At 49.9% G+C, this 27,353-nt stretch overlaps 1 protein-coding gene and 1 pseudogene across 1 annotated transcript in view; one reads left to right on the top strand and one right to left on the bottom strand.

The window, feature by feature from the left end:
* The window catches only part of LOC144168770 (pecanex-like protein 4), a 473,206-nt gene that overhangs the window by 319,454 nt on the left and 126,399 nt on the right, over positions 1 to 27,353 (bottom strand). The window contains exons 4-5 of the mRNA XM_077697735.1: positions 11,929 to 12,173; positions 5,782 to 5,955 (exon numbers count right to left, since the gene is read on the bottom strand). Of these exons, the coding sequence (XP_077553861.1) occupies positions 5,782 to 5,955; positions 11,929 to 12,173 (419 nt within the window). The remainder of the gene's footprint in view (positions 1 to 5,781; positions 5,956 to 11,928; positions 12,174 to 27,353) is intronic.
* Positions 19,389 to 27,353, top strand: part of LOC144170881 (uncharacterized) — a 26,161-nt pseudogene continuing 18,196 nt past the window's right edge.

Below are 27,353 nucleotides of genomic sequence, written 5' to 3'. Positions count from 1 at the left end.
GCGAAATGGTCGCTTTCCCGTCCACCGCGTATCCCACAACTCTTGCCGCTCGTGCACTTAGAAGCATTGAGCGTTCAAGTGGTGTGAGGTTGTTAAATGCAAACCCAGGCTCCTCGGCGAGAGTAGGGCTGCGGGTGCACTAGGTTTTACTAGTATTTTTAAAATGGCCGCCGTCTCGGTCGACTCCCGCGTGTGGGTGCTATATGGAGTCGACATACTAAGTATCTGTTTCATGGACCGGCTCGTATGACGCCATGGTTCACGTCACAGAATGTGCAATTTTAGCGGGAGATTTAAAATTTTGGCTTAAATTGCCTTATTTCTCAGTGAATAAAGCATCATTTGCTTCCGGGAAAGAGCTTGGGGTACTATGAAACACGTAATCTTTCGAATAAAACAAACTTTTGTTTTCTCTTCATGGCTCCTTTAAGTATCTAGTGATGCCACTGGCCTGCTACCAGGTCAGCGAATCGTATTGGCGTGCCCGAACGCAGGACATACGCGACAGGGCAGAAAAGTTGAAAAGGGTTTTGATTAATGTTTGATAAAGTGACTGTTTGTAATTTATTTTTACTGCCAAAGTGCGGTACGTTAGGCAAGTGCTGCATTGCTCGCGTTTGAATGTACAGAAAATGCATCGTGTATTTGCTGTGTTTATCTGATCATCTACTTGGGAAAGGTGCAGTAGAGATAACCTTTTTCGACGCTTCAAGGAGGGTGGTCTTGGGTTGGCGCACCTGTTTGTCCGCCAGTTGGTGAATAGGTTCCTTTTTCTTCGCGATACAAGCGATCCTTTTTAACGAACAGTTTGCCAGGTGCGGCTGTCTGAAGCACTGTCTGAATTTGTCGTATCCAGTTTGCACATGCTGGGAAGGATTTCAGGCTATTTTCAAGAAGTTGTCATGTCACTCAGGTTTCTGTCAACTCGCTTTTCGATGGACTATTTGAGTACAGTGTCACGTAAAAAATTATATAAAGATGTTTGCGACAGCCTGTTCCCGGTACCGGAACTGTACAAAGAAGGCCCAGGGCAGGATGTACTGAAAAGAGTTAATAAGCGTACGGCTGCAAAACCGGGGGTGAAGTCATTGTTTCTTCAAACTTCATTCTGGGACACTTACTGGGCAAGCATGGTTAACAGTAAAGGGGATAGATACACAATGGGGTACTGACTGCACAATTTGTAAACAACCGGATAACATAGACCCCGTCTTTATACATAGTTGGATGGCGGTTCATTTTGGATGTTATGCAGCGAACTTTACACAAAATCTTCACACTTAACTCGCATGGTATACCGCGTTTACCCACAGACAATAACGAAGGAGCCCCCTAAGATTTAATAATGCTGACGGGACTTCAAGCATATGACGGGCGCGCATGGCCTGGCTTCATGGAGACGTGGATGCCCGACCGGCCCGGCAGTTTCTGCAGAAGTGTCACGGAGTTCGTTGAGGGGCTGAGAGTCCAGTAGCCTGTACTAGATTGTTTGGGTTTTCTAGAGCCGTTAATTTCTCTAAAGTGATGATTAAATGACAAATCATAGCCGGAGGCACGGCTGCCATGTTTATGTCGGTGTGTGTTGTATCACACGCAGCGTGTGGTTATTTTTGTGTTGTATGTGAAATGTAAGCGCCACGCTCTCGTCCTCTAAGCGATTTAAAATGCCTGAGGATCCCACACTGAACGTAGCTGCACTCAACGTCAGGGTTTTGTCGGGGAAAAGGAAACAAAGCCAAGTGAACCGATTGCTAACGGAGCGTGATGTTGATGTGTTGGCAGTTCAGGAAACTAAAGTTCACGGGGAGGAAGAGACTGAGAGGATGGTGCGGCGTTTCACGTCGAGGTACTACGCGTGTGTTAGCCATGCAGTCGGTACTTCGGCGGGGTGCGTGCTTCTTGTGCGAAAGGTCCAAACGTCCAAACCGTAACGTCGTGTGTGTCAGAAAGACTGGTGGTTTGCGACTTTTCCTTTGGTGGTCACCGGTGGCGAATTGTGTGCATTTACGCACCGACTTCAAAAGACGGGCGGGTCACCTTTTTCGCCTTTGTACGACAGCACCTTTGTAATGATAGGCAGATAGTACTATTAGGAGACTAATTGCGTATCAGCCGCCCGAGTCAAGGTAAGCACCAGGCCTTTTAAGGTTGCGAGCACTGAGTTGTGCTGTAGGCAGATTGCGGAATTGGGGTTAGAGAATGTAGCGGAATGCATGGAATGTGGAAGAAGTGTGCAATACACCCACTTTCAAGGCACAAGCCATGCCCGACTGGACAGAATATACTTATCGTTAGACATGTAGCCCATATGCCGCAACTACATGGTTTTGCCACTGTCCTTTACTGATCATTTATTTTATTTTATTTATTTATGTACACACTGCAGACCTTTCATAGGTCCAAGCAGGAATTGTAGCATGTCTTGTTTTGTAGCATGTAGAAGAGGGTACAAAAAACGGCGTAACACTTTTGCATGGGAGTTGTGGAAGCTAAACGCGACCATTATTTATGACGAAAATTTCAGCGAAGGAATAAAGGACCCGCTTAGCAAAATAGAAAAAGGGAGCCACAATACGTTTTCGGAAGTATGGGAGCTCGGTAAGCAATCAATTAAAATTAAAGCTATTGAGCGGGCCAGTTGCATGAAGTATGAGCAAAACATGAAGGAAACGACGTTACGAGCAACATTGAACAAGCTGACGGAGCAAGAAAGCTCAGCACCAGGTGTGTTCAAAGACGACCTTAGGCAAATTAAACAAAAACTGGAGGTTATTGACGAGGAACGCTATCACGGAGCACTCGTACGTGCAAGAGTTGACCAAACGAAAGTCGGTGAACGGCCTACTAAGAGGGCCTTGGGACTCGAAAAAGCACATGCTAGGCGAAATCATATAGCCGAAATAGAATGGAACAGCATAACATCTCGAGACAATAAGCACATCTAGCGTGCTTTCTTCCAGTATTATCAAACGTGCTTTTCTTTTCGGCCTGTCAACATTGAAACCTTTAAGAAAGAATTTTTAGATGCCGAGGCTCGACAATGAGACGAAGGAACGATTGGAAACGTCAGTAACATCACAACCAGTAGAAGACGCAATCGACAATCTAAACCCAGGGAAGTCTCCCGGCCCAGATGGTTTAAGTGCGGCATTCTACAAGGCATTTAAAAGTGAAATAGCGCCGTTGTTAGCGGCGGTTTTCAACGAGGCTTATGACTTGAACTCTCTGCCAATGTCCTGTAGATCAGCTCACACAGTTTTAATTCCAGAAACAGAAGATATAGGAAAACTTAAGAAAGGCACAGGATATAGGCATATCTCGCTTACCAATGTAGATTATAAAGTATTTATGAAAATTCTCGCCAATAGGCTACAAGGTGTGATACATACAATACAATACAATACAATACAATACCATACAATACAGTACAATGAAATAGTAGGCGCTCATCAAACATGCGGCATACGAGGACGGTTCATATGCACTAACATTCATAACGCTAGGTGCGTGCTTGAGTGTAGTGACGCCACGCGAGTGCCTGTCGCTATGCTTCAGTTCGACCTTGAAAAGGCATTTGACTGCGTGTCACATAAACTGTTGTTCAGTATTCTGGATAATATTAATGTTGGTTCTGTTATCAAGGAGGGGGTGGCGCTCGCGTACCGGAATTGCAGTACGCGGTTGATTGTGAACAAGACATTGGGAGCGCCCATTAACATGCAACGCTCTGTTCGCCAGGGCTGCCCGCTCAGTCCACTATTGTTCTGCATTTACATTGGGACGTTATGTTTGCGAGTTTTAAAAGATGTTGACACACGGGGGTTCCGCCTTCACGAGTCAGAAGTCAAGCTTTTGGCGTATGCAGACGACATTGCTGTTCTCTGGGAAGACAAGTTCAGTATTATGAGAGTAGTGGACATAACAAAGCTATTTAGTGCAATTGGGGAAAGTGCCTAGGGTTTTGGCACGGCAAATGGCAGTCAAGCCCCGGCACTTTTGCCAACGTCAGCTGGGTAACGACCCCAGTGAAGTACCTCGGTGCCCCTTTGCAGTTCTATAGGGAGAGTGAGCCGTATTGGCGGGAACAAACCCAGGAGATTCGCGCAAAGGCGGATAAGTGGAAGGGGGCTTTTTTGTCAACATCTGCTAGGGCAACGGTGTACAACTTGTTTTTCGTTTTTAAATTGTGGTATGTGATGCAGGTACAGCATTGCTCTCGTGCGAATGTGCAAAAGCTGCATTGGGTGTTTGCGGTTTTTGGGTGGGACTCAACCTGGGAGAGGTGCAGCCGCACCAACCTGTTTAGGAGAGGGAAAGATGGGGGACTGAGGCTGGCGCATTTATTTGTGCGCCAGCTGGTCAACAGATTTCTTTTTTTAAGGGATGTAAGAGACCCTTTTCTTCGAACAGTATGTCAACTAAGGCTGGGCAGGGTACTTCCTGACTATGTTGTCACCACCGAGTCTGTCGGGGGGTATTTTTGGGTTTTTGAAAGAAGTAGTGGGGAGTGTGAACTTTTTGAGTTCACGTTTCTCTAAAGATTATTTAAGCAGAGTGAAGCGGAAAACCCTGTACAATGATATTGTGGATGTTGTCTTCCCTATGCCCTTGTACAGAGCTACGTACTGTAGAGGACCCGGCCAGGATGTTCTCAAAAGGGTGAAAAGAATGCAAGTACTGCCTGGAGTAAAGTCTTTTTTCTTTCGTCTACACACGGGAACATTATTAGGCCGGATTTTTATGGAAGAAAGGGGGCTTTTTGTGCCATGGGGGACAGATTGCTTTAGCTGCAAATCTCCGGAGACGATAGACCATGTTTTTTTTGTATTGTTGGGAGGGCGTATATTTTTGGGATGTTTTACAGAGGACACTTTGCGAAGACTTCCCGCTAAACCCTCATGGCATACGGTATCTCTCCGTAGACAAAGAGGGTGGAATGCCTTATGATTAAGTCATGGCGCTGGGCCTCCACAGCATATGGCGCTCACGCACAGCAAGACTGTACAACGACGTAAATGCCCGTTCCGCAAAGCAGTACTGCAGAGAAAGTGTAGGTCGTTATGTGGAGGTAATTAAATCTCAAGACGTCTCGCCTGTGTGGCTGCCAAAGATAGAGCAGCTTACGTCATTGAAGGAGTTTTAAAGGACATCACTAGCCCTAAGTCGGGCCGCCTCACCACGTTTTTGTTGTATATCATTTACGCTGTTGATCTGTGATGTGTTGTGAATTGTCGAATCCAGGCAATAAAGAAAAAAGAAAAACAAAGCGGCGTGGTGTAGTGGTAGCGCGTCGGATTGCTTCCGTATAATTGCGAGCGTTGGCGGTTCGATTCCTGCTGGTGCCGACGTTTCTTTTTTCTTGTGCGACTCTCAGCAGTTCGTCCTCGAGGAGTATCGGAACAGACCAACCGGGTGGCGGACTAACCGTTTGTCCCCTCACATTTAGTCCTGAAAGGGAGTAATGATTCTGGCAATTGAAGGCCGTTAGTCCCTCAAAGGACGAACTTTTATTCCTTTTTGCCAAAGAGTGTAATTGAGACCACGACAAGAGCGACTTGAGCGAGGCCGGGCGACTTGAGCGGCACAAATCGCGTCGCTTTCGTACCCCAGTCGCAGGGTGTGAAACAAGCGCTTGATGCAAGCAAGGTGTGAAACAAGCAAGGTGTGATGAGTAGCGCGCGCGCGCGTTCTCATCCAGGGCATTCGAATTTTACCCGCGGTATATATAACAACAATATCCAAAGTTGGGCTGTTCTGTTAAAGTCGCCCGGGGGAACTGACCTGACGAAAGAGGGCGCTGCCGAGCCGGCCAGCAAGTTCGTGAGCAGCCACTCCGGGAGCCAGAGCGCCAGTGCTTCCAGCGGAGGCAGCGCCCCCAGCACGAACAAGAGCGGAAGCAGCACGGCGGACACGTCGGCCAGCCGCAGCAGCCCGTCTCCTGCTCGGATGGCGCCGCTGCAACAGTGCCTGCAGTGCGCCCGCGGTGCTCACCCGCTCACGCTTTCCATACGCCTCCTTCAGCTGACACTCGAGAGAAGTAGCTGTACAAGCATGGAGGAGCAAGGGAATTCCGGACAGCCGGCTGCCCACTGCGAATCGACAGGAACAGCGCTGACCGACGAGGATAGAGAAATTGTTGGCATGACGTTTTCATGACGTCATAAGAGTGTATTTAACCTGGGGTTTTTCACTAATAAAGTTTAGTTGGAAGTGGCGCCTCGTCTGTGTCTACGTGTTTGTTCTCGTCCCCGTTGTTTAGCGCCTCAAATTTATTCAGGAATAACCACAAAGGCGGTATTTCTCGCCCTTCGGTCGCTTCGTTGCCTCATGCTAGCAGTGTACCCATTTTGCTATATTAATGCGCCAAACAGCTGAAAAACAGGGCTTGGTCACTTAGAAAGACTTTGTTACGTCGTGCGTAGCGCTGCTTTCTTTTCTAAAAAGAACTGTCATTGTGACAATTTCTTTCCAGCTCAGGTCAATGGTGTAATTGCCTAAATTATTTTTTTTTTCTAAAAGGCGTCCTATGGAAACAGCAGGTTGTGTTGCTTTAAACATACAGAAAACCGATTTTTGTCGAGTATATGTTCTTTATCCGAAATGAAAGGGCACCATTATAACACCTTGACCCGAAACGGTTTTGCTAATAGCGCCCGAGAACTTCTTAAATGGGAATTTTTAGACGTACCAGCCGTACGCCTACTGCCAAAACTAATGCTGGCGACCATGACACAGAGCAGCGAGGCAAGATACCTTTGTATGTATGCGAGATGAAAAGCGGTATTTAAAAACTTTTCTTCAGCTAAAAAAAAAATGGGTCTAGGCCCAGTCGTCACAAGTCCACTCGTCATACGCCAACTCGTCACAGGTAAACTGGTCAGGAATGCCAACTCGTCACAGGCCATTTCGTACAAGGAATTCTCGTATCACCGGTATATTCGCCACACGGAAAACTCGCATTACGAGCTTGTTTTGAAACGTTAAATCTATGTTAAAGCTATCTCAAAAATGATGTAGGTGAGCCAGTGTGCTTTCAAAGTTTTTGTCGTAGGAAGTTAGGTGAATATGCCTGCTTTCAAAGTTTTTGTCGTAGGAAGTTAGGTGAATATGCCGCCATACCGAGTTAATTATATTAAAACGATAATTGCATTCAAATGTGTATTAAATAGCACGCAGAAAATGTAAACAAAGCTTCGTGGATAAGACGTTGTGCTGTTGAGCCCAAAAAGGCACGTTCGATTGGGGCGGCCGCTTTTCTGATGGAGGCGAAAAGCGAAAACGCCCGTGTCTTCGAGATTTCGGCGCACGCACACTAAAGATCTCCAGGTAGTCAAAATGAATTCGCAGCCCTCCACTACGGCGCGTACATCGCCTGTGTAGCGTCGGTGCATTAAACACCCACAATCAATCAAATAAACAAATAAACAATTTCGAATCTAATGCAATGCGTGGCGGTGTGTCCTTCAGTGTTTACATAGAAAAAAATCCTCCAGCTTAGCGATGGTCCAAGCCATGCGGGAGTTAGTGCAGGCTTCGCCAATTTTTATTTTTTAGTTCGCAGACTGAAGGGGAGGGGGGGCGGGGGGTTGTATGCAAAGACAGGTTACACGTGCAAAAACACGGAAGTACACCACCTCAACAACCCTGACGATCAGCACTTGAAGAAGTGCACGTCGTGCTGACTTCTCCCCCCTCCCCCCCTTCCCCCAAAGAACTCAAAAGCAGCTCTTTAAGAACACCTGCTGGTCGCACAGACCTCCCCACGCCCTCCTAAACAACCGTAACGAATTTACCATTGTAGGAACCAACTTCGAACTGGCTTTCAAGGCCAATTTCCGGTCAGGGCTTCCAGGCCTTTGTTTACATGCCGGGGTGCAGCGAAATCTATGCGACGAAAAGGCACCTAGAACGAGAGTTCCTATCTCAAGATGGCACTGTACCAAAAGGCCGGCGTGACAAGTTGGCCTGTGAAGAGTTTTCCTGTGACGAGTGGGCTTGTGACGAGTAGGCTCATTCCCAAAAAAATAATGAATTTTAGGCTTTCTTATTCCCTTAAGCATTTTTTAATCAGGCCCTGACAGTCCCTTTTTCCCGTTATAGCTCCGACGCCAACAGCCGGTCCAGGTTTCCCAAACCGAAACTGAGCTGTTCGTTGCAGGCGATTATGGTTTCGCGGCGCTCTTCAAAACGGCAAACAGAAGATAATAATCTAAACTTATACAAATACTTGTGATGAAAGGTTTTTAATCAGTAAATAAACGTTTAAGTAGCTGCAAGGTTTGCACGTCAAGGGACCGAGCCACGTACTGCAGTAGCGTCACGTTTCGACACTGCAGGACGCCACCTTTTAGAGTTGAGGCAGTTTAGTGCCAAATTAAAACTGTTTCGGCCAATTTGTTTATACGTTCCTTGTGGTTACCTCACTGGCTTTCATATGAACTCTAGGGCATGCACTCCGCAAAAATCGGTTGTCTGTTTCTTCAGTTCATGTTTACAACTTGTAGACTTGCCCCAGAAAAAATCCGGCCCTCCGGAGGAAGTCTGGTATTTAGAAGGCTGAACTTTTCTTGAAAAACACCATGTTTTTTTACATGCAATGCCATTTATGGTAGCGTTTTTAGTATAAACGAAACGTTTGTATTGAAAGTGACTGAAATTTTGGTTATTTCTCCGAATGTGCTGCACTGAAAAGTAACCGCACATACTTCGCTCATTAAAAGCTCTCCTTTACATCTGCATCCACCAAACGAACGTCAAAAAGTACGCATTGCATATTGTCAGGTTCGGGGGGACAATAATTACAAGAGAAGAACTTTGGAAACGAGACTAGGTTTTATAATACCCAGAACTCACATAAGGACACACATAACAAACAGATACCACTAAATAATAAGAGGGAACAAAGAAAAAGGTAGAAATTATAACGAGAATGCGGCATAGCAAACGGGAGAGTTCAACAAACGCGAAACAGTCAAGGTCCGAGAATGCAGGGCGAGCACACAGTGATGGTTCGCTGCGGAACGAGGTTCTCCTACCTCACGTCCCAGTAGTGGTGTTGCGGTTTTGAAACGTCCAGGTGATGTGGCGGCGGTAGTCAAGCGCGCTCCCAGCTCCCGTGGCGTAGTGGCCGACGCAGCTGCCTTGGGGCGTCGCGTTCTTTCACTGAGGCCCCGCGTGACGACTTGTGCGCGGAGGTGTCTTGGGAATGCGTTTGTGGAGGACCTTTCGGGGCACAGCACGGGTCCGGTCGCCCGACCGCCAAGCCCCCAGTCACTCTCCACACTTCGGAGTTCTTCTCTGGCTCCCCTCTGCCGCCCGCCGCCCTCGTTGGCCGCTTCCGATTGGCCCGCGTCCAGAGCAAGCTCGTGCTCTAATCTCGATTCTCGAGCGCTCATCGCCGTAGCCCAGGCAATGACCTTGGCGCCGCGTGCCTTACGTCGTCGTCTTTGTCATCTTCTTGCTGAGTTTCAAGTGTTTTCTTCTTGGAGTAATGTTTCCTGTGGTCATGTGATTTCTTCGCATGACATATGACAATGTATTTGATATTCATATACACATATTATCAGATGCTGGGTGTTACGCGTATTACGTAGATGCTGGATATTATGCGTATATTCCCACGTAATATCAGATGCTGGGTACCTCGCTTTTGGTGTTCCACAAAGGGTTGTATTAGTGCCGGTACTATTTCTTCTTTATATTAGGGATATTGTTGACATTCTTCAGACTCCTGAAATTGTGTTATACGCTGACGACACAACTGTGTTTTTCTCCTCAAAAGATTTAACAGTTCTCGTACGTGATGGTAATATCAGCCTCCAAAATTTACCGCAGTGGTTAAAGGCTAATCAGCTCCTTTGAATACACAAATAACTAAGTATATTATTTTTTCTGCTATACATTTACTGGTTCAACGTCTTAATGCCATTTCGTTTGAATCAGAAGTGTTACAATAAGTTCCGGAATGTCAGTTTCTTGGCGTGTATTTCTACGAAGCTCTTCTTTACACCTACAATGCAAATCATGGAAAACGCAGTGTAGCCGAAACAACTGGCACCTTTAACGATCTTCGTATGTTGTTACCTGAGAACCTAAAACGCCAAATGTACCTCTGTGCTGTCAACTCAAGGCTGCAATATTGTTCAGGGGCGCTACATAAACATTCACGTTCTCTATTTAGTGCAAAAACGAGGTTTACGATCCATTCCCAACTTATCAAGTAGACAACATGCCTCTTCGTATTTTAAATATACCTATATAATAACTGCTAACGACGTATATAATCAGCCGAAATAGCTTTCTTGATTTTGAAATCACATACAGAAATATTTTTCTCCTTTTATACTAATACTGATCCGCATTATAGTCTCAGGCACACTGCATTTTAAAACATTCGGACTATATACGGTATACAACTGCTTCACTGGCAGGTACCAAATCTTTTAAAAATGTATCCTCCTTTACTTGGCGCTGTGCAAAGCTGCTCTTCTCTGTCAGTCTTCAGAAGGAAAGCTAAAATACTTCTATACGCGTCATGTTCTTCCGTCTCCTCTTTTTTGTGTTATTTTCCGTTATTGTGTGCGTGTGTTTTGTGTAAAAATGCTTTTGTGTTGTAATCACTGTAAAGAAACAGTATTTGTTGGTGTGTAACAGGAGTTATTTTATTAAGCACAGTTATACTTACAAAATTGGATTGCGAATACTGTGCAGACTCCAGAAATGGATATGAAGTGTGTATGGTTAGCCTGATGCTGTTCCACAGTCGTATATAGAATTGTATAACATTTTGAATTACAACTTGTAAGTCGATTGTGTTTTTGTACCAAATTGATGTTTGTGTCTTTGTTCTGCCTGGGGCTAGTGGCTTAGTCAGGCGAATTTAAATGTTGCCTTTATTCACAGCTCCTGGGCAATCTCTTTTTGTTGCCTAAATAAACGATGCAATTCAACTCAATACACTTGCAATACGCAATGTACCAACAAGGCAGAACGACAAAAGGAATACGTTCGCCTTCTCGAATTTTCGGAACATGGATGCACATTAGCGGCTCAGATGAGGGACTTGTCTTCTCTCGCCACCTTCGCATCAAATCGTGCCGCAGCACATAAAGCTCCGCTTTAACCATTTGGACTTATTGCCTTCATCCGTCCTCGAGTTCCCGCTCATGCTAAAGACGCGTCCTGCAAACGCGATGCAGCAGGGAATAGAGAAAATATTAGGTTCTGTAAATGGGGGGCACTTAACCTCCTTAAAAAATTTCGGCCGCATCGACCTCGATTTGTCATCACATCCTAGAATCCCAGCGAGAGTATCCCCCAGAAAACAGCTCTGAGCACAGTTCCTTGTCGCCCTCTTTAAAGTTCATGCTAAAAACATTTTTTGCGTTCATTATGAACGTTATAGTGGGTGCACCTTTGCACAGATCCATTTCGCAGAGGGTCTTAAACGGGGAATTCTCCAAGTCGAACCACTTCTCAAGGTAGGCAATGGTCCTGTCGTAGACATACGAAGACTTCACAAAGTCCAGCATTGCAACTTGTCCGCCCGGGAGCATTTCGAATCTCTGATACCATCGTCCTTCCGAAAATACGCGCTCACCCGCGCATTTTCACTGCTTGCGCTTTTCTTTGCGCAGCTTGTTGACGCATATTTTGACACTTGCATAGTTGACGTTTGTGCACACAGCAATAAAATAGTATTCGCTGCACGGTGGCGAAAAACCGGCCAATGACGGCCGGTTTTAAGTACCGACTCGCAGCCGGCTTGCTGTTAAAAAATAAACTGGTCGGGCCGGTCAAAAACCGGGCTGGCGGCAACTCTATTTACAAGGCGCAAAAGACACGGACAGAAAGACGGGGCTAAACAGCACAGGGCGCCCTGAATGTGGTAGCTGCCGAAAAGAGCCGTTTGTGGGAAGCGGCGCGTACCGGAGCAGGTGAGGCAGCGCAGCCGTGACGAGGAGCAGGTAGAAGGGCCGGAACAGAGGCCTGCTCCACGAGGCGCTGTTCGCCGAGCCGTAAGAGGCGGCGGCCGGCTCGGTGGGGTACCGGCCCGTCACCGGCGCCCAGAGGCTCACGCAGGCGCTGAGCCAGGTGAGCACGCACAGGCACCACCCGACCGCCGCCGACCGGCCAGAACGGGGAATGCCATCGCCGCGCCAGCGGGACTCCATCTGCGTCACGCACGGGACATGCGACAGCAGCTCTTCCTTCTCTTTCACAGCTGCTCTTCTCTCACTACCGTTCCTGTTCGACAAGTATCCGAACAGGTGAATTCACCCCCACGGCTTGCCGTTTCCAAGCTATTACCGTGTATTTGCCAGCAGCGTGAATTTGCGACGCACTTTTTTACGTGTCACCGCCTGTACCCTCGTTGGCTCAACAGGTATACCTCACAATCAGCCCATCGGAGTAAGTCTCGCAATGAAATATACGCACCCAATGAAATAAATAAACGTAAATGGAAGGCATCATGCTTTTGCTCTTTTATTGATTTTTATTTTTATTTATTTAAGTACCCTAAGGGCACATGTGGGCATTACAAAGGCGGGGGGGGGGTGAGTTGAAAATCGACGAAACATGCAATATTAACAAATGAAAAGGATCAACTTAACAAAAGTGACATGGGAGTACCACAAAAGCACAAGACGCATAGCGGGCACGGGAGCGTCATGGCGGCCAGCACTGCTCACACTCTGCGCTGTTATGTTACGCAGACTTCCATGGCCTCGTCGTTCCTGCTGTTTTCGCTGCCTGCCCAACACCTTCCAGAAACACCAGTCGTGTGGCCACAGTTCGTGCGCAACGACTACGATCACCGCAGCAACCGGGCACTTTCACACGGGCCATCCTTTCGTCCGCCCATCAACAGTACGGAGTACGGCGCACCTACGTCATCAACCACGACGTCACGCCAAGGTTGTGGCTTAAAAGGCGCCGGCTAACGTCATCACCTCAGTGGGCACAGGAGCGTCTTGACGGCCAGCACCGCCCACGCTCTGCGCTTTTATGTTACGCAGACTTCCATGGCCTCGTCGTTCCTGCTGTTTTCGCTGCCTGCCCAACACCTTCCAGAAACACCAGTCGTGTGGCCACAGTTCGTGCGCAACGACTACGATCAGCGCAGCAACCGGGCACTTTCACACGGGCCATCCTTTCGTCCGCCCATCAACAGTACGGAGTACGGCGCACCTACGTCATCAACCACGACGTCACGCCAAGGCTGTGGCTTAAAAGGCGCCGGCTACCGTCATCACCTCAGTGGGCACAGGAGCGTCTTGACGGCCAGCACTGCTCACGCTCTGCGCTGTTATGTTACGCAGACTTCCATGGCCTCGTCGTTCCTGCTGTTTTCGCTGCCTGTCCAACACCTTCCAGAAACACCAGTCGTGTGGCCACAGTTCGTGCGCAACGACTACGATCAGCGCAGCAACCGGGCACTTTCACACGGGCCATCCTTTCGTCCGCCCATCAACAGTACGGAGTACGGCGCACCTACGTCATCAACCACGACGTCACGCCAAGGCTGTGGCTTAAAAGGCGCCGGCTACCGTCATCACCTCAGTGGGCACAGGAGCGTCTTGACGGCCAGCACCGCTCACGCTCTGCGCTTTTATGTTACGCAGACTTCCATGGCCTCGTCGTTCCTGCTGTTTTCGCTGCCTGCCCAACACCTTCCAGAAACACCAGTCGTGTGGCCACAGTTCGTGCGCAACGACTACGATCAGCGCAGCAACCGGGCACTTTCACACGGGCCATCCTTTCGTCCGCCCATCAACAGTACGGAGTACGGCGCACCTACGTCATCAACCACGACGTCACGCCAAGGCTGTGGCTTAAAAGGCGCCGGCTACCGTCATCACCTCAGTGGGCACAGGAGCGTCTTGACGGCCAGCACTGCTCACGCTTTGCGCTGTTATGTTACGCAGACTTCCATGGCCTCGTCGTTCCTGCTGTTTTCGCTGCCTGCCCAACACCTTCCAGAAACACCAGTCGTGTGGCCACAGTTCGTGCGCAACGACTACGATCAGCGCAGCAACCGGGCACTTTCACACGGGCCATCCTTTCGTCCGCCCATCAACAGTACGGAGTACGGCGCACCTACGTCATCAACCACGACGTCACGCCAAGGCTGTGGCTTAAAAGGCGCCGGCTACCGTCATAACCTCAGTGGGCACAGGAGCGTCTTGACGGCCAGCACTGCTCACGCTCTCCGCTGTTATGTTACGCAGACTTCCATGGCCTCGTCGTTCCTGCTGTTTTCGCTGCCTGCCCAACACCTTCCAGAAACACCAGTCGTGTGGCCACAGTTCGTGCGCAACGACTACGATCAGCGCAGCAACCGGGCACTTTCACACGGGCCATCCTTTCGTCCGCCCATCAACAGTACGGAGTACGGCGCACCTACGTCATCAACCACGACGTCACGCCAAGGCTGTGGCTTAAAAGGCGCCGGCTACCGTCATCACCTCAGTGGGCACAGGAGCGTCTTGACGGCCAGCACTGCTCACGCTCTCCGCTGTTATGTTACGCAGACTTCCATGGCCTCGTCGTTCCTGCTGTTTTCGCTGCCTGCCCAACACCTTCCAGAAACACCAGTCGTGTGGCCACAGTTCGTGCGCAACGACTACGATCAGCGCAGCAACCGGGCACTTTCACACGGGCCATCCTTTCGTCCGCCCATCAACAGTACGGAGTACGGCGCACCTACGTCATCAACCACGACGTCACGCCAAGGCTGTGGCTTAAAAGGCGCCGGCTACCGTCATCACCTCAGTGGGCACAGGAGCGTCTTGACGGCCAGCACTGCTCACGCTCTCCGCTGTTATGTTACGCAGACTTCCATGGCCTCGTCGTTCCTGCTGTTTTCGCTGCCTGCCCAACACCTTCCAGAAACACCAGTCGTGTGGCCACAGTTCGTGCGCAACGACTACGATCAGCGCAGCAACCGGGCACTTTCACACGGGCCATCCTTTCGTCCGCCCATCAACAGTACGGAGTACGGCGCACCTACGTCATCAACCACGACGTCACGCCAAGGCTGTGGCTTAAAAGGCGCCGGCTACCGTCATCACCTCAGTGGGCACAGGAGCGTCTTGACGGCCAGCACCGCTCACGGTCTGCGCTTTTATGTTACGCAGACTTCCATGGCCTCGTCGTTCCTGCTGTTTTCGCTGCCTGCCCAACACCTTCCAGAAACACCAGTCGTGTGGCCACAGTTCGTGCGCAACGACTACGATCAGCGCAGCAACCGGGCACTTTCACCCGGGCCATCCTTTCGTCCGCCCATCAACAGTACGGAGTACGGCGCACCTACGTCATCAACCACGACGTCACGCCAAGGCTGTGGCTTTAAAGGCGCCGGCTACCGTCATCACCTCAGTGGGCACAGGAGCGTCTTGACGGCCAGCACCACTCACGCTCTGCGCTTTTATGTTACGCAGACTTCCATGGCCTCGTCGTTCCTGCTGTTTTCACTGCCTGCCCAACACCTTCCAGAAACACCAGTCGTGTGGCCACAGTTCGTGCGCAACGACTACGATCAGCGCAGCAACCGGGCACTTTCACACGGGCCATCCTTTCGTCCGCCCATCAACAGTACGGAGTACGGCGCACCTACGTCATCAACCACGACGTCACGCCAAGGCTGTGGCTTAAAAGGCGCCGGCTACCGTCATCACCTCAGTGGGCACAGGAGCGTCTTGACGGCCAGCACTGCTCACGCTTTGCTCTTTTATGTTACGCAGACTTCCATGGCCTCGTCGTTCCTGCTGTTTTCGCTGCCTGCCCAACACCTTCCAGAAACACCAGTCGTGTGGCCACAGTTCGTGCGCAACGACTACGATCAGCGCAGCAACCGGGCACTTTCACACGGGCCATCCTTTCGTCCGCCCATCAACAGTACGGAGTACGGCGCACCTACGTCATCAACCACGACGTCACGCCAAGGCTGTGGCTTAAAAGGCGCCGGCTACCGTCATCACCTCAGTGGGCACAGGAGCGTCTTGACGGCCAGCACTGCTCACGCTCTGCGCTGTTATGTTACGCAGACTTCCATGGCCTCGTCGTTCCTGCTGTTTTCGCTGCCTGCCCAACACCTTCAGGAAACACCAGTCGTGTGGCCACAGTTCGTGCGCACCGACTACGATCAGCGCAGCAACCGGGCACTTTCACTCGGGCCATGTTTTCGTCCGCCCATCAACAGTACGGAGTACGGCGCACTTACGTCATCAACCACGACGTCACGCCAAGGCTGTGGCTTAAAAGGCGCCGGCTACCGTCATCACCTCAGTGGGCACAGGAGCGTCTTGACGTCCAGCACTGCTCACGCTCTGCGCTGTTATGTTACGCAGACTTCCATGGCCTCGTCGTTCCTGCTGTTTTCGCTGCCTGCCCAACACCTTCGAGAAACACCAGTCGTGTGGCCACAGTTCGTGCGCAACGACTACGATCAGCGCAGCAACCGGGCACTTTCACACGGGCCATCCTTTCGTCCGCCCATCAACAGTACGGAGTACGGCGCACCTACGTCATCAACCACGACGTCACGCCAAGGCTGTGGCTCAAAAGGTGCCGGCTACCGTCATCACCTCAGTGGGCACAGGAGCGTCTTGACGGCCAGCACTGCTCACGCTCTGCGCTGTTATGTTACGCAGACTTCCATGGCCTCGTCGTTCCTGCTGTTTTCGCTGTCTGCCCAACACCTTCCAGAAACACCAGTCGTGTGGCCACAGTTCGTGCGCAACGACTACGATCAGCGCAGCAACCGGGCACTTTCACACGGGCCATCCTTTCGTCCGCCCATCAACAGTACGGAGTACGGCGCACCTACGTCATCAACCACGACGTCACGCCAAGGCTGTGGCTTAAAAGGCGCCGGCTACCGTCATCACCTCAGTGGGCACAGGAGCGTCTTGACGGCCAGCACTGCTCACGCTTTGCTCTTTTATGTTACGCAGACTTCCATGGCCTCGTCGTTCCTGCTGTTTTCGCTGCCTGCCCAACACCTTCCAGAAACACCAGTCGTGTGGCCACAGTTCGTGCGCAACGACTACGATCAGCGCAGCAACCGGGCACTTTCACACGGGCCATCCTTTCGTCCGCCCATCAACAGTACGGAGTACGGCGCACCTACGTCATCAACCACGACGTCACGCCAAGGCTGTGGCTTAAAAGGCGCCGGCTACCGTCATCACCTCAGTGGGCACAGGAGCGTCTTGACGGCCAGCACTGCTCACGCTCTGCGCTGTTATGTTACGCAGACTTCCATGGCCTCGTCGTTCCTGCTGTTTTCGCTGCCTGCCCAACACCTTCCGGAAACACCAGTCGTGTGGCCACAGTTCGTGCGCTCCGACTTCGATCAGCGCAGCAACCGGGCACTTTCACTCGGGCCATGTTTTCGTCCGCCCATCAACAGTACGGAGTACGGCGCACTTACGTCATCAACCACGACGTCACGCCAAGGCTGTGGCTTAAAAGGCGCCGGCTACCGTCATCATCTCAGTGGGCACAGGAGCGTCTTGACGGCCAGCACTGCTCACGCTCTGCGCTGTTATGTTACGCAGACTTCCATGGCCTCGTCGTTCCTGCTGTTTTCGCTGCCTGCCCAACACCTTCCAGAAACACCAGTCGTGTGGCCACAGTTCGTGCGCAATGACTACGATCAGCGCAGCAACCGGGCACTTTCACACGGGCCATCCTTTCGTCCGCCCATCAACAGTACGGAGTACGGCGCACCTACGTCATCAACCACGACGTCACGCCAAGGCTGTGGCTTAAAAGGCGCCGGCTACCGTCATCACCTCAGTGGGCACAGGAGCGTCTTGACGGCCAGCACTGCTCACACTCTGCGCTGTTATGTTACGCAGACTTCCATGGCCTCGTCGTTCCTGCTGTTTTCGCTGCCTGCCCAACACCTTCCAGAAACACCAGTCGTGTGGCCACAGTTCGTGCGCAACGACTACGATCAGCGCAGCAACCGGGAACTTTCACACGGGCCATCCTTTCGTCCGCCCATCAACAGTACGGAGTATGGCGCACTTACGTCATCAACCACGACGTCACGCCAAGGCTGTGGCTTAAAAGGCGCCGGCTACCGTCATCACCTCAGTGGGCACAGGAGCGTCTTGACGGCCAGCACTGCTCACGCTCTGCGCTGTTATGTTACGCAGACTTCCATGGCCTCGTCGTTCCTGCTGTTTTCGCTGCCTGCCCAACACCTTCAGGAAACACCAGTCGTGTGGCCACAGTTCGTGCGCACCGACTACGATCAGCGCAGCAACCGGGCACTTTCACTCGGGCCATGTTTTCGTCCGCCCATCAACAGTACGGAGTACGGCGCACTTACGTCATCAACCACGACGTCACGCCAAGGCTGTGGCTTAAAAGGCGCCGGCTACCGTCATCACCTCAGTGGGCACAGGAGCGTCTTGACGTCCAGCACTGCTCACGCTCTGCGCTGTTATGTTACGCAGACTTCCATGGCCTCGTCGTTCCTGCTGTTTTCGCTGCCTGCCCAACACCTTCGAGAAACACCAGTCGTGTGGCCACAGTTCGTGCGCAACGACTACGATCAGCGCAGCAACCGGGCACTTTCACACGGGCCATCCTTTCGTCCGCCCATCAACAGTACGGAGTACGGCGCACCTACGTCATCAACCACGACGTCACGCCAAGGCTGTGGCTCAAAAGGTGCCGGCTACCGTCATCACCTCAGTGGGCACAGGAGCGTCTTGACGGCCAGCACTGCTCACGCTCTGCGCTGTTATGTTACGCAGACTTCCATGGCCTCGTCGTTCCTGCTGTTTTCGCTGTCTGCCCAACACCTTCCAGAAACACCAGTCGTGTGGCCACAGTTCGTGCGCAACGACTACGATCAGCGCAGCAACCGGGCACTTTCACACGGGCCATCCTTTCGTCCGCCCATCAACAGTACGGAGTACGGCGCACCTACGTCATCAACCACGACGTCACGCCAAGGCTGTGGCTTAAAAGGCGCCGGCTACCGTCATCACCTCAGTGGGCACAGGAGCGTCTTGACGGCCAGCACTGCTCACGCTTTGCTCTTTTATGTTACGCAGACTTCCATGGCCTCGTCGTTCCTGCTGTTTTCGCTGCCTGCCCAACACCTTCCAGAAACACCAGTCGTGTGGCCACAGTTCGTGCGCAACGACTACGATCAGCGCAGCAACCGGGCACTTTCACACGGGCCATCCTTTCGTCCGCCCATCAACAGTACGGAGTACGGCGCACCTACGTCATCAACCACGACGTCACGCCAAGGCTGTGGCTTAAAAGGCGCCGGCTACCGTCATCACCTCAGTGGGCACAGGAGCGTCTTGACGGCCAGCACTGCTCACGCTCTGCGCTGTTATGTTACGCAGACTTCCATGGCCTCGTCGTTCCTGCTGTTTTCGCTGCCTGCCCAACACCTTCCGGAAACACCAGTCGTGTGGCCACAGTTCGTGCGCTCCGACTTCGATCAGCGCAGCAACCGGGCACTTTCACTCGGGCCATGTTTTCGTCCGCCCATCAACAGTACGGAGTACGGCGCACTTACGTCATCAACCACGACGTCACGCCAAGGCTGTGGCTTAAAAGGCGCCGGCTACCGTCATCATCTCAGTGGGCACAGGAGCGTCTTGACGGCCAGCACTGCTCACGCTCTGCGCTGTTATGTTACGCAGACTTCCATGGCCTCGTCGTTCCTGCTGTTTTCGCTGCCTGCCCAACACCTTCCAGAAACACCAGTCGTGTGGCCACAGTTCGTGCGCAACGACTACGATCAGCGCAGCAACCGGGCACTTTCACACGGGCCATCCTTTCGTCCGCCCATCAACAGTACGGAGTACGGCGCACCTACGTCATCAACCACGACGTCACGCCAAGGCTGTGGCTTAAAAGGCGCCGGCTACCGTCATCACCTCAGTGAGCACAGGAGCGTCTTGACGGCCAGCACCGCTCACGCTCTGCGCTTTTATGTTACGCAGGTCAGTAAGAAACCCTCTCTGAATGCTAAAAAGAGCGGTGACCGCTGCCTTTTGTGGCTCCCGTGCCCAGGGGTGCTATGTGAAAGTATGCGACTGTTTCTCAGTGATTTTTTGGGGTTGTGTTCGGGAAATGATGAGATCAATCCAGGTCCCCCTAGTGCACTCTGTATAGCCCTGACGGAAATAGATTCCCTACCGGATGATCCGAAAGAATGTCTGCCAATTTCTACATCCTAAAGGACATCCAGGCACGTTCCATGGAGTCAGCCAAGGGACATAGTCAAAGCCATAAAGGCAGGGCCAAAGATTTTAGAGGTCCAACTTGGCCCCATTAACCAACGTCTGGACACGCTTGAAGAAAAAACGAAGGGTGTAGACGAGCTGGAAGATACTGTTGCCGGCGTTGAAGACAACGTAGCTAATTTGGAAAGCTTAAGTTTAGCTAATTTGGAAGCTGGAGTTCACCCTTTACAGTTATAAGCCTGTCAAGGCACAGCAATATTATCTTTCGAGGGATCCCCGACACGCACGAATCGTGGGATGAATCAGAGAAGACGATACTAAACTGCCTCGATGGCAGTATCGACAACCTGTCCCATACCGCGATTGAACGCACACATCGACTCGGCAAATACTCGCCAAACACATGCCGTCCCGTTATAGCGAAGTTTAGAAGCTTTAAATTAAGGATAACATTCTTGCCGCTAGAACAAAATTGAAAGAAAAAAACGTTATCAGTGAGGATTAGTCCGCCGGTACGCGTAATCTTCGAAAAAAGCTTTTGGACTATGCAAAAGGCCTGCCCGAATCGCCCCAATTTCAACTTAGGTACAGTCTTTGTCAAAATTTTGTGGGCCACGGCGACGGTGGCCGGAGCAGGGGCACAGCCGAGCAGGGGCGCTGCGCTTGCCGCTGTCGGCTGGTTACGCGGCTTAAGAGAGCGAGGGGAACTTTCGTAGTACGGCTGACGCGATAAGTGCAGCGGGGCCGGTTTCTCAGAGCAGGCGAACGTCGCTTCAGCGCAGGCACTTTGCGCAGCACTGGTCGTGCCGGACACACTACAAAAGCAAGAGCAAAAGTTCCCCTCCCTCTCTTTAGCCGCGCAACCAGCCGACAGCAACATGCGCAGCGCCCCTGCTCGGCCGGGCGCCTGCTCCGGCCACGGTCGCCGTGGCCCACAAAATTTTGACAAAGACTGTACAACAAGCTAGTCATAAACAAGCAAACGTATATGTACGACTGTGTAGCCGACAAAGTTATCGAATGCTCGTCGTCGCAAAAAACTAACCACCTTGCTAGTAACACCGATGGGCAGGCGTGCGCAGCCTCCATCGGTACTTCTCAACCGTTACCTCGGGCACGTGTCGAAAGCTAGGGAGTTAACAGGGGGGGGGGGGTGAGAATCGTGCATCAAAAGTATCTTTCATGCACTGTAACATTCGTAGCATTATGAGCAAGCGTGACTGCATCGAAACATCGGCACCAGCAATCTTGATATAATAGTATTAACAGAGACATGGCCGCATCCAAACATCCAAGATAACGAGTTATTTAACCAGGCTAACCATTTCACTGTGTATCGCTTTGATCGCGATACACGACACGGTGGCGGTGTATTACTAGCAGTGCGTAAAAAAATACCATCAAGTGCTGTCCACGTCAGTAACAACATTGAAACTGTTTGGGCTGTCGTCCAGATAGCTCACCAAAAATTTGTTTTGGGAGTGTGATACCATCCACCCAATTCTCAATTAGGCTTCACAGATGATCTACATGATTTAATTAACCACGTGATATTCAACTACTGTGATCTGCCCTTAATCCCACTCGGCGATTTCAATCTTCCAAATATTAGGTGGCAAAATCAACCCCCAACCCTGCAGCCCTTTTCTTCTTCAGCAAGTAACTTCATCGAGGATGTTTGCACATCATTTTCATTAACACAACTGATAACCAAACCCACAAGAATCACGCAGTCGGTTTCCAACATTCTTGAGTTGGTTCTAAAATATCGCCCTTATCTTGTTTCCAAGACGGCATATCTTCCAGGCCTGAGCGATCATTTATTGCTCACATTTGACGTGAATCTGATACCTCCTAAAAAAGCACGAAACAGTAAAATTATTCGAAATTACAACAAAGCCACCTTCCAAGCAATCAACGTCAAACTGAGTACTTTTCTCGACATATTCACCACCAGCTTTGACAGCCGTACCGTGCAAACCAACTGGGACATGTTCTTGTCAAAATTAAATGATCTTACATCCAAGTACATACTCGTTCATACTATCACAGTTAACCCAGAAGCTCCGTGGTTAACTGTGATTCACTTAAATTCACCGTGGTTCACTTAAAATGTTTGCCAAAAAGAAAAAAGTGCTGTACCGGTCTGCTAAACAATCTACAAATCCCGCCCCTTGGCAAGATTACAAGACAGCCTAACAAGAATATACAGGAGAACTAAAAAGTGTCAAAGATAACTTTTTCCGCAGTAACCTGCCAAACATGCTCACAACTAATATCAAAAAGTTTTGGCGCGGGATAAACGCCAACGGTGATACTGTCGTATCGCTTGTCCATAGCAACGGTGATTGATTGATTGATTGTAGGGTTTAACGCGCCGACGCAACGCAGGCGATGAGGCGCGCGCCTCATCGCCTGCGTTGCGTCGGAGGGCGTCGGAGTGGAGGGCTCCGGATTAATTTTGACCACCTGGGGATCTTTAACGTGCGCCGAAATCTCGAACACACGGGCGTTTTTGCTTTTCGCCTCCATCAGAAAAGCGGCCGCCGCGGCCGGGAATCGAACCCGCGACCTCGTGCTCAGCAGCGCAACGCCTTAGCCACTGAGCCACCGCGGCGGGTGCAACGGTGATTGTATTCTCGATGAAGAGTGTGCTTCCTTGCTGAATGATGTCTTTTCAAAAAACTTCATTGCACACTGCCCATCACCACAACTAGAATGCTTTGATTACTCTGCAATGTTGCCGCTAACAATTGATTATGATGGTGTAAAAAATGCCTTAACATTGTTAAAAGTGTCTTCAGCCCCAGGCTGTAAATTACTCCCAAAATCTTGGTGGGCACGCTTTGTTATTCAACCTTTCTATCAATGATTTTAGATGCGAAGCATCTCTTGCTCGCGGCTCCGTCGTCCGTCGTCCATCCGTCCGCACCTCTCCCCCTAAGCTATAAAAAAAACGAAATAGTTAGCGGCGCCCGGTTTCGAACCCAAGACCCTCTGGCCGCAACGGGAGGTACGTGGCGCTCTTCCCACGGCGCTAGAAAACCGAGCCAGGATCAAGTGCTACGAACCCGCCTTATGTCCTTGACTCAAACTACGTCAAGAAGCTACTGATACAATGAAGGCATGCGAAGCTGAACGTCAACGAAAACTTTAAAGGAAGCTTTAGAACTGAAAACTTTAGAGGAGGATGTTGAATTTCCCGTTGAAAAGCTGTGGCGGGAAGCGCCACGCGCCTTGCTGCTCAACCAAAGAAGAGGACGAAGAGGGCGGGCAGCGGGGTAGGAGCGTGAGCACGCATTAAGAAAGCCGAGAACCAGGAGGTGTTCGATCAGGTAACGCCGGTGTCGGTCTGCTGTCTCTACATTTCTCTTCATTTATCTGTCTCTACATGGGGGTTCACACTACGTTCCCATTCGTGCTCCGATAAATGAAACAACATAACGGCAACACAACGGAACCTACACGGAACCCCTACGATGCTTCGCATCCTCCTAATGGTTCCCCACGAGAAGATGCTGTAATTTTTCAGCAGTCTCTCGCTGAAGGTTCTCTGCCATCACACTGGAAGGTTGGGAAGGTAGCTCCCTTTCATAAATCGGGTAACAAGCATTCCCAACTTAATTATCGTTCAATTTTGCTTACTAGTATTCCATGTAAGATTCTCGAACACATTTTGCATTCACATCTGGGCAATTTCCTTAAGGCGAATTCTTTTTTTATACCATCCCAACATGACTTTCGTAAATCATATTCATGCGAAATACAACTGGTATCATGGACGAACAAATTAAACGTTATTCTCGTTCTTTAATCACAGGCAGATTGCATATTTTTAAATTGCAGCAAAGCTTTCGATAGAGTATCTCACAAACTTCTGTTGCATAACCTCCGGTTTCCTAATCTAGATTCATAACTCTTAACCTGGATTGAATGTTTTTTTAAAAATAACTGTTCCCTATTCGTCAGCGCTAACAACAAAGAATCTGAGCTAAATGCAGTGCGCTCCGGTGTGCCACGATGCTCAGTTCTTGGTCCGCTCCTCTATTTAATCTACGCTAACGACCTACCCTCTAATTTTACTCTTACGTTTGGATCACGCCTTCAAATTCGGCATTCCTTCCTGCAGAACTAACTTCTTTTCGCAGTGTTTCATGCCACGTACATTAAAGGAATGGAATGGCCTTCCAAACTCGACGGCAACCATTCGAGATTTCAACCTTTTGAGGAATACAATAGCTAACATTGTATGACCAGAAACGTGCTCAGTGTACAACTATTGTAGTTTTCTTTTTGTTCTTGCGTTGTGTTGTTATTTTTACTGTTTTTCTCTAACTATTCCCTTCTGAAATGTCTATTGACCTTGAGGGTAAATTAATAAATAAAAACAAATAAAAAGAAAAATAAATAAACACATTCGAGAAATACAGCGTTAAACATTGTACCCAAAAACAAATCTCCAATTTTAAAAGCAGGAACACATATTTGCAGCTTAGAAAATATAATCATGATAATGAGAAGTTAGAGTTTTTTGAATTGCTAAAAATGCGAGGAGTGGTGTTTGAGAAGGAGAGGCGCCTATTCGCAAGGCGCGAACACGGTGGCGCCGCGCGGCGGCAGGAGAAGAAATCACTCCATGGAGAATCGGCGAGCGACGGGAACATACCTTTTCTTTCCTCCATGGAAGGAAACGTAAAAGCCCGCACGCCCTCACGTTGGCCGGCAGCGTCTGCCCGTACTATCACAGGGATTTTGACACCGTTTTCCCGTGATAACAAGCCCAACATTCACCGGATGAATGTTATGTTCTAATGGGTCTCGTGCTTGATACACCAACGCGCTGTATGAAAACTAGGTACCGAAACACGAACCGAAAACAGTGTGCATGGTGTGTACTGTGATGATTTAGTGTATCAGAGCCCACCAGAGCATACCCAGTCCCCATGGACATTTGCCTCCCAGAAAATAACACTAACCGTTCCCGGCATCCAGAGCAAAGCCAATTGCCTCTGCCTGCTCTGAAATTCTTTTCATTGGAGCACATTGCTACTACCTATCAAAATTACACTCACATTTTCACGGATGGATCAGTGATGGATACGTCATCTGCCATCGGAATATGGATCCCATCAACCCGCACAAAAATTACCGCAAAACTAGATCACAAAACGTCGTCGATGGTTACTGAACTCACGGCCCTGCGGGCTGCATTGGAACACATTTTAACTGCTCCAGTTCAGGCACGGGCAATCTTCACCGACTCTCGAGCAGCCCTTGAGCACCTCATGGTGCTGCCACAAGAGAAGCTCGCTCAAGAAATTAATGGCCTGCACACGCAGGCAAGAAACAACCACCACGTCTTTGTTCTGCAGTGGCTTCCACCTCACTGCGTTTGTCTGGTAACGACGTAGCCGACAGAGCTGCTGCATCAGCGCATTTCAGCCCAATTATTCCTCCAGTGCCTTTCACAAGGCGAGACGGAGCGACTCTGGCGTCATCGCTTGCCACGAGTTCTCAGCGATTGCCGTGAACCGACCGAAATAATATCTACGATCCGCTGCACACAATAGACCCAAAGTGTCGATTTCGTATGCCAAGCGGTCTGTGCAAGCGAGATGAAGCTGTCCTGCATCGAATACCACTGAATGTGGCTTACACTAAGCATTTGCTTTTTAAACTAGTTTCAAGTTTCCAGTTTCAAGTTTCATATTTATTTGAGACATGTAAATTACATGGCTGAGGAGGAGGGAAAGAAAGCCGCAGCTTAGTGGCTTGACAACGCTCCCTTCCCCTGAGCTACATCGGCAATAAGGGTAGCGAACAGCAGGAGGCAAGAAACAAAACAGCAATGAAGTTTTTGGTGTAATCAAATACAGTTGAATGCTTATACATAGCTCGCGTACCATTAAAAAGAGTCTTACATAAGAATTGAACAGAAATATATCCAACACAAGTGGCATCGAAGACATGACAAAGAGAATGGCAGAGGCAGGGTTAACAAGAAGACATGTGAACTACTAAACGATAGGCAACCAGAGTAATACATACACTGAAAGCATCTTGGTAGGACGGCAAACGATCACAAAAATTGCGGAGACCAAATCGGTTAAGCAAAGTAGGCAGCGCATAATTTTAGCGTTTGAATTCCGTAATTAGTCCGTGGGCGAGGCACTTACCAGCGTACATGGTGACGTGTTTGATGGGAGTGCGTGTTCTTTTGTAAAATAATTGTTTCCTCGCGAAAAGGCGCTCGACGAGTTTCCTCACGTCTGTGCCCTACCTTTACAGTTCGCGAGGACCTGCAGCACGTTCTCTGCTCATGTTCTCGCTACGAACTGGAGCGCACCACGGCAAAGCTTTCTCTGGGCCTGCCCGCGTCCGCCCAGATCTCTTCGAGTCACCTACTTGGGCCCTGGCTTACAAAAGTGCTCTTAACGTTCCTCCGGAACACTGGACTTGTCAGTGAGCTATGAACCCTCAGACAAAAGACTATATCGCCAGATTGTGTGTGTGCTTTTTGTGTGCGTCTGTGTGTTTGAGTATTCATGTGTAAGTGAGAGTTTTCAGTAATTTTCATCACACTTTCACCCCCATTTGGTGTAGCAAGTCGGGCATCAGCCTGGCTGACCTCACTTGTCCATTAAAGATGTTTCTCCCTCTCTCTAGTCCCTCATTTTCGTGCAACGCTTCTAAAGCATGTCCACCCTGTAACAGATCTGCTGTTACATGGCGAACGGCTTTAGTTTGCATCACCCTTACTTGACGTTTGTATGCATATCACAAGTTTGATCCAGGTCGCAGATGTCCGTCGCCCTAATAGTGCAAGGAGCGATAACAACGTTGCTATAATTTTATTTTCTTCGTGCTCATGTTCTTATGCATATCAAAGCAAGGGTGTGAGAGCACAGGCATAACACATTTTAGTAGTGAGATGTTACGCTAAACCATAATCTCTTTTCAGAACCTACCGCTGATGACCGTTTCTTTGTTTTCGCATCGTGCGTTGTGCGGACGCATTTTCAGATAATATGGGCTCATATTACCACAGCTGTTTGGACGTACGACACCGCGAGGGCAGGTTATGATTCGGGGACACCTTGGCCATCACCTCACATTCCACAG

This window comes from Haemaphysalis longicornis, unplaced genomic scaffold (genome assembly GCF_048455015.1).
Source record: "Haemaphysalis longicornis isolate Haplotype H1 unplaced genomic scaffold, Haemaphysalis longicornis Haplotype H1 scaffold_2, whole genome shotgun sequence".
Taxonomy (NCBI): domain Eukaryota; kingdom Metazoa; phylum Arthropoda; class Arachnida; order Ixodida; family Ixodidae; genus Haemaphysalis; species Haemaphysalis longicornis.
This window is presented reverse-complemented; position numbering and strand designations above follow the sequence as displayed.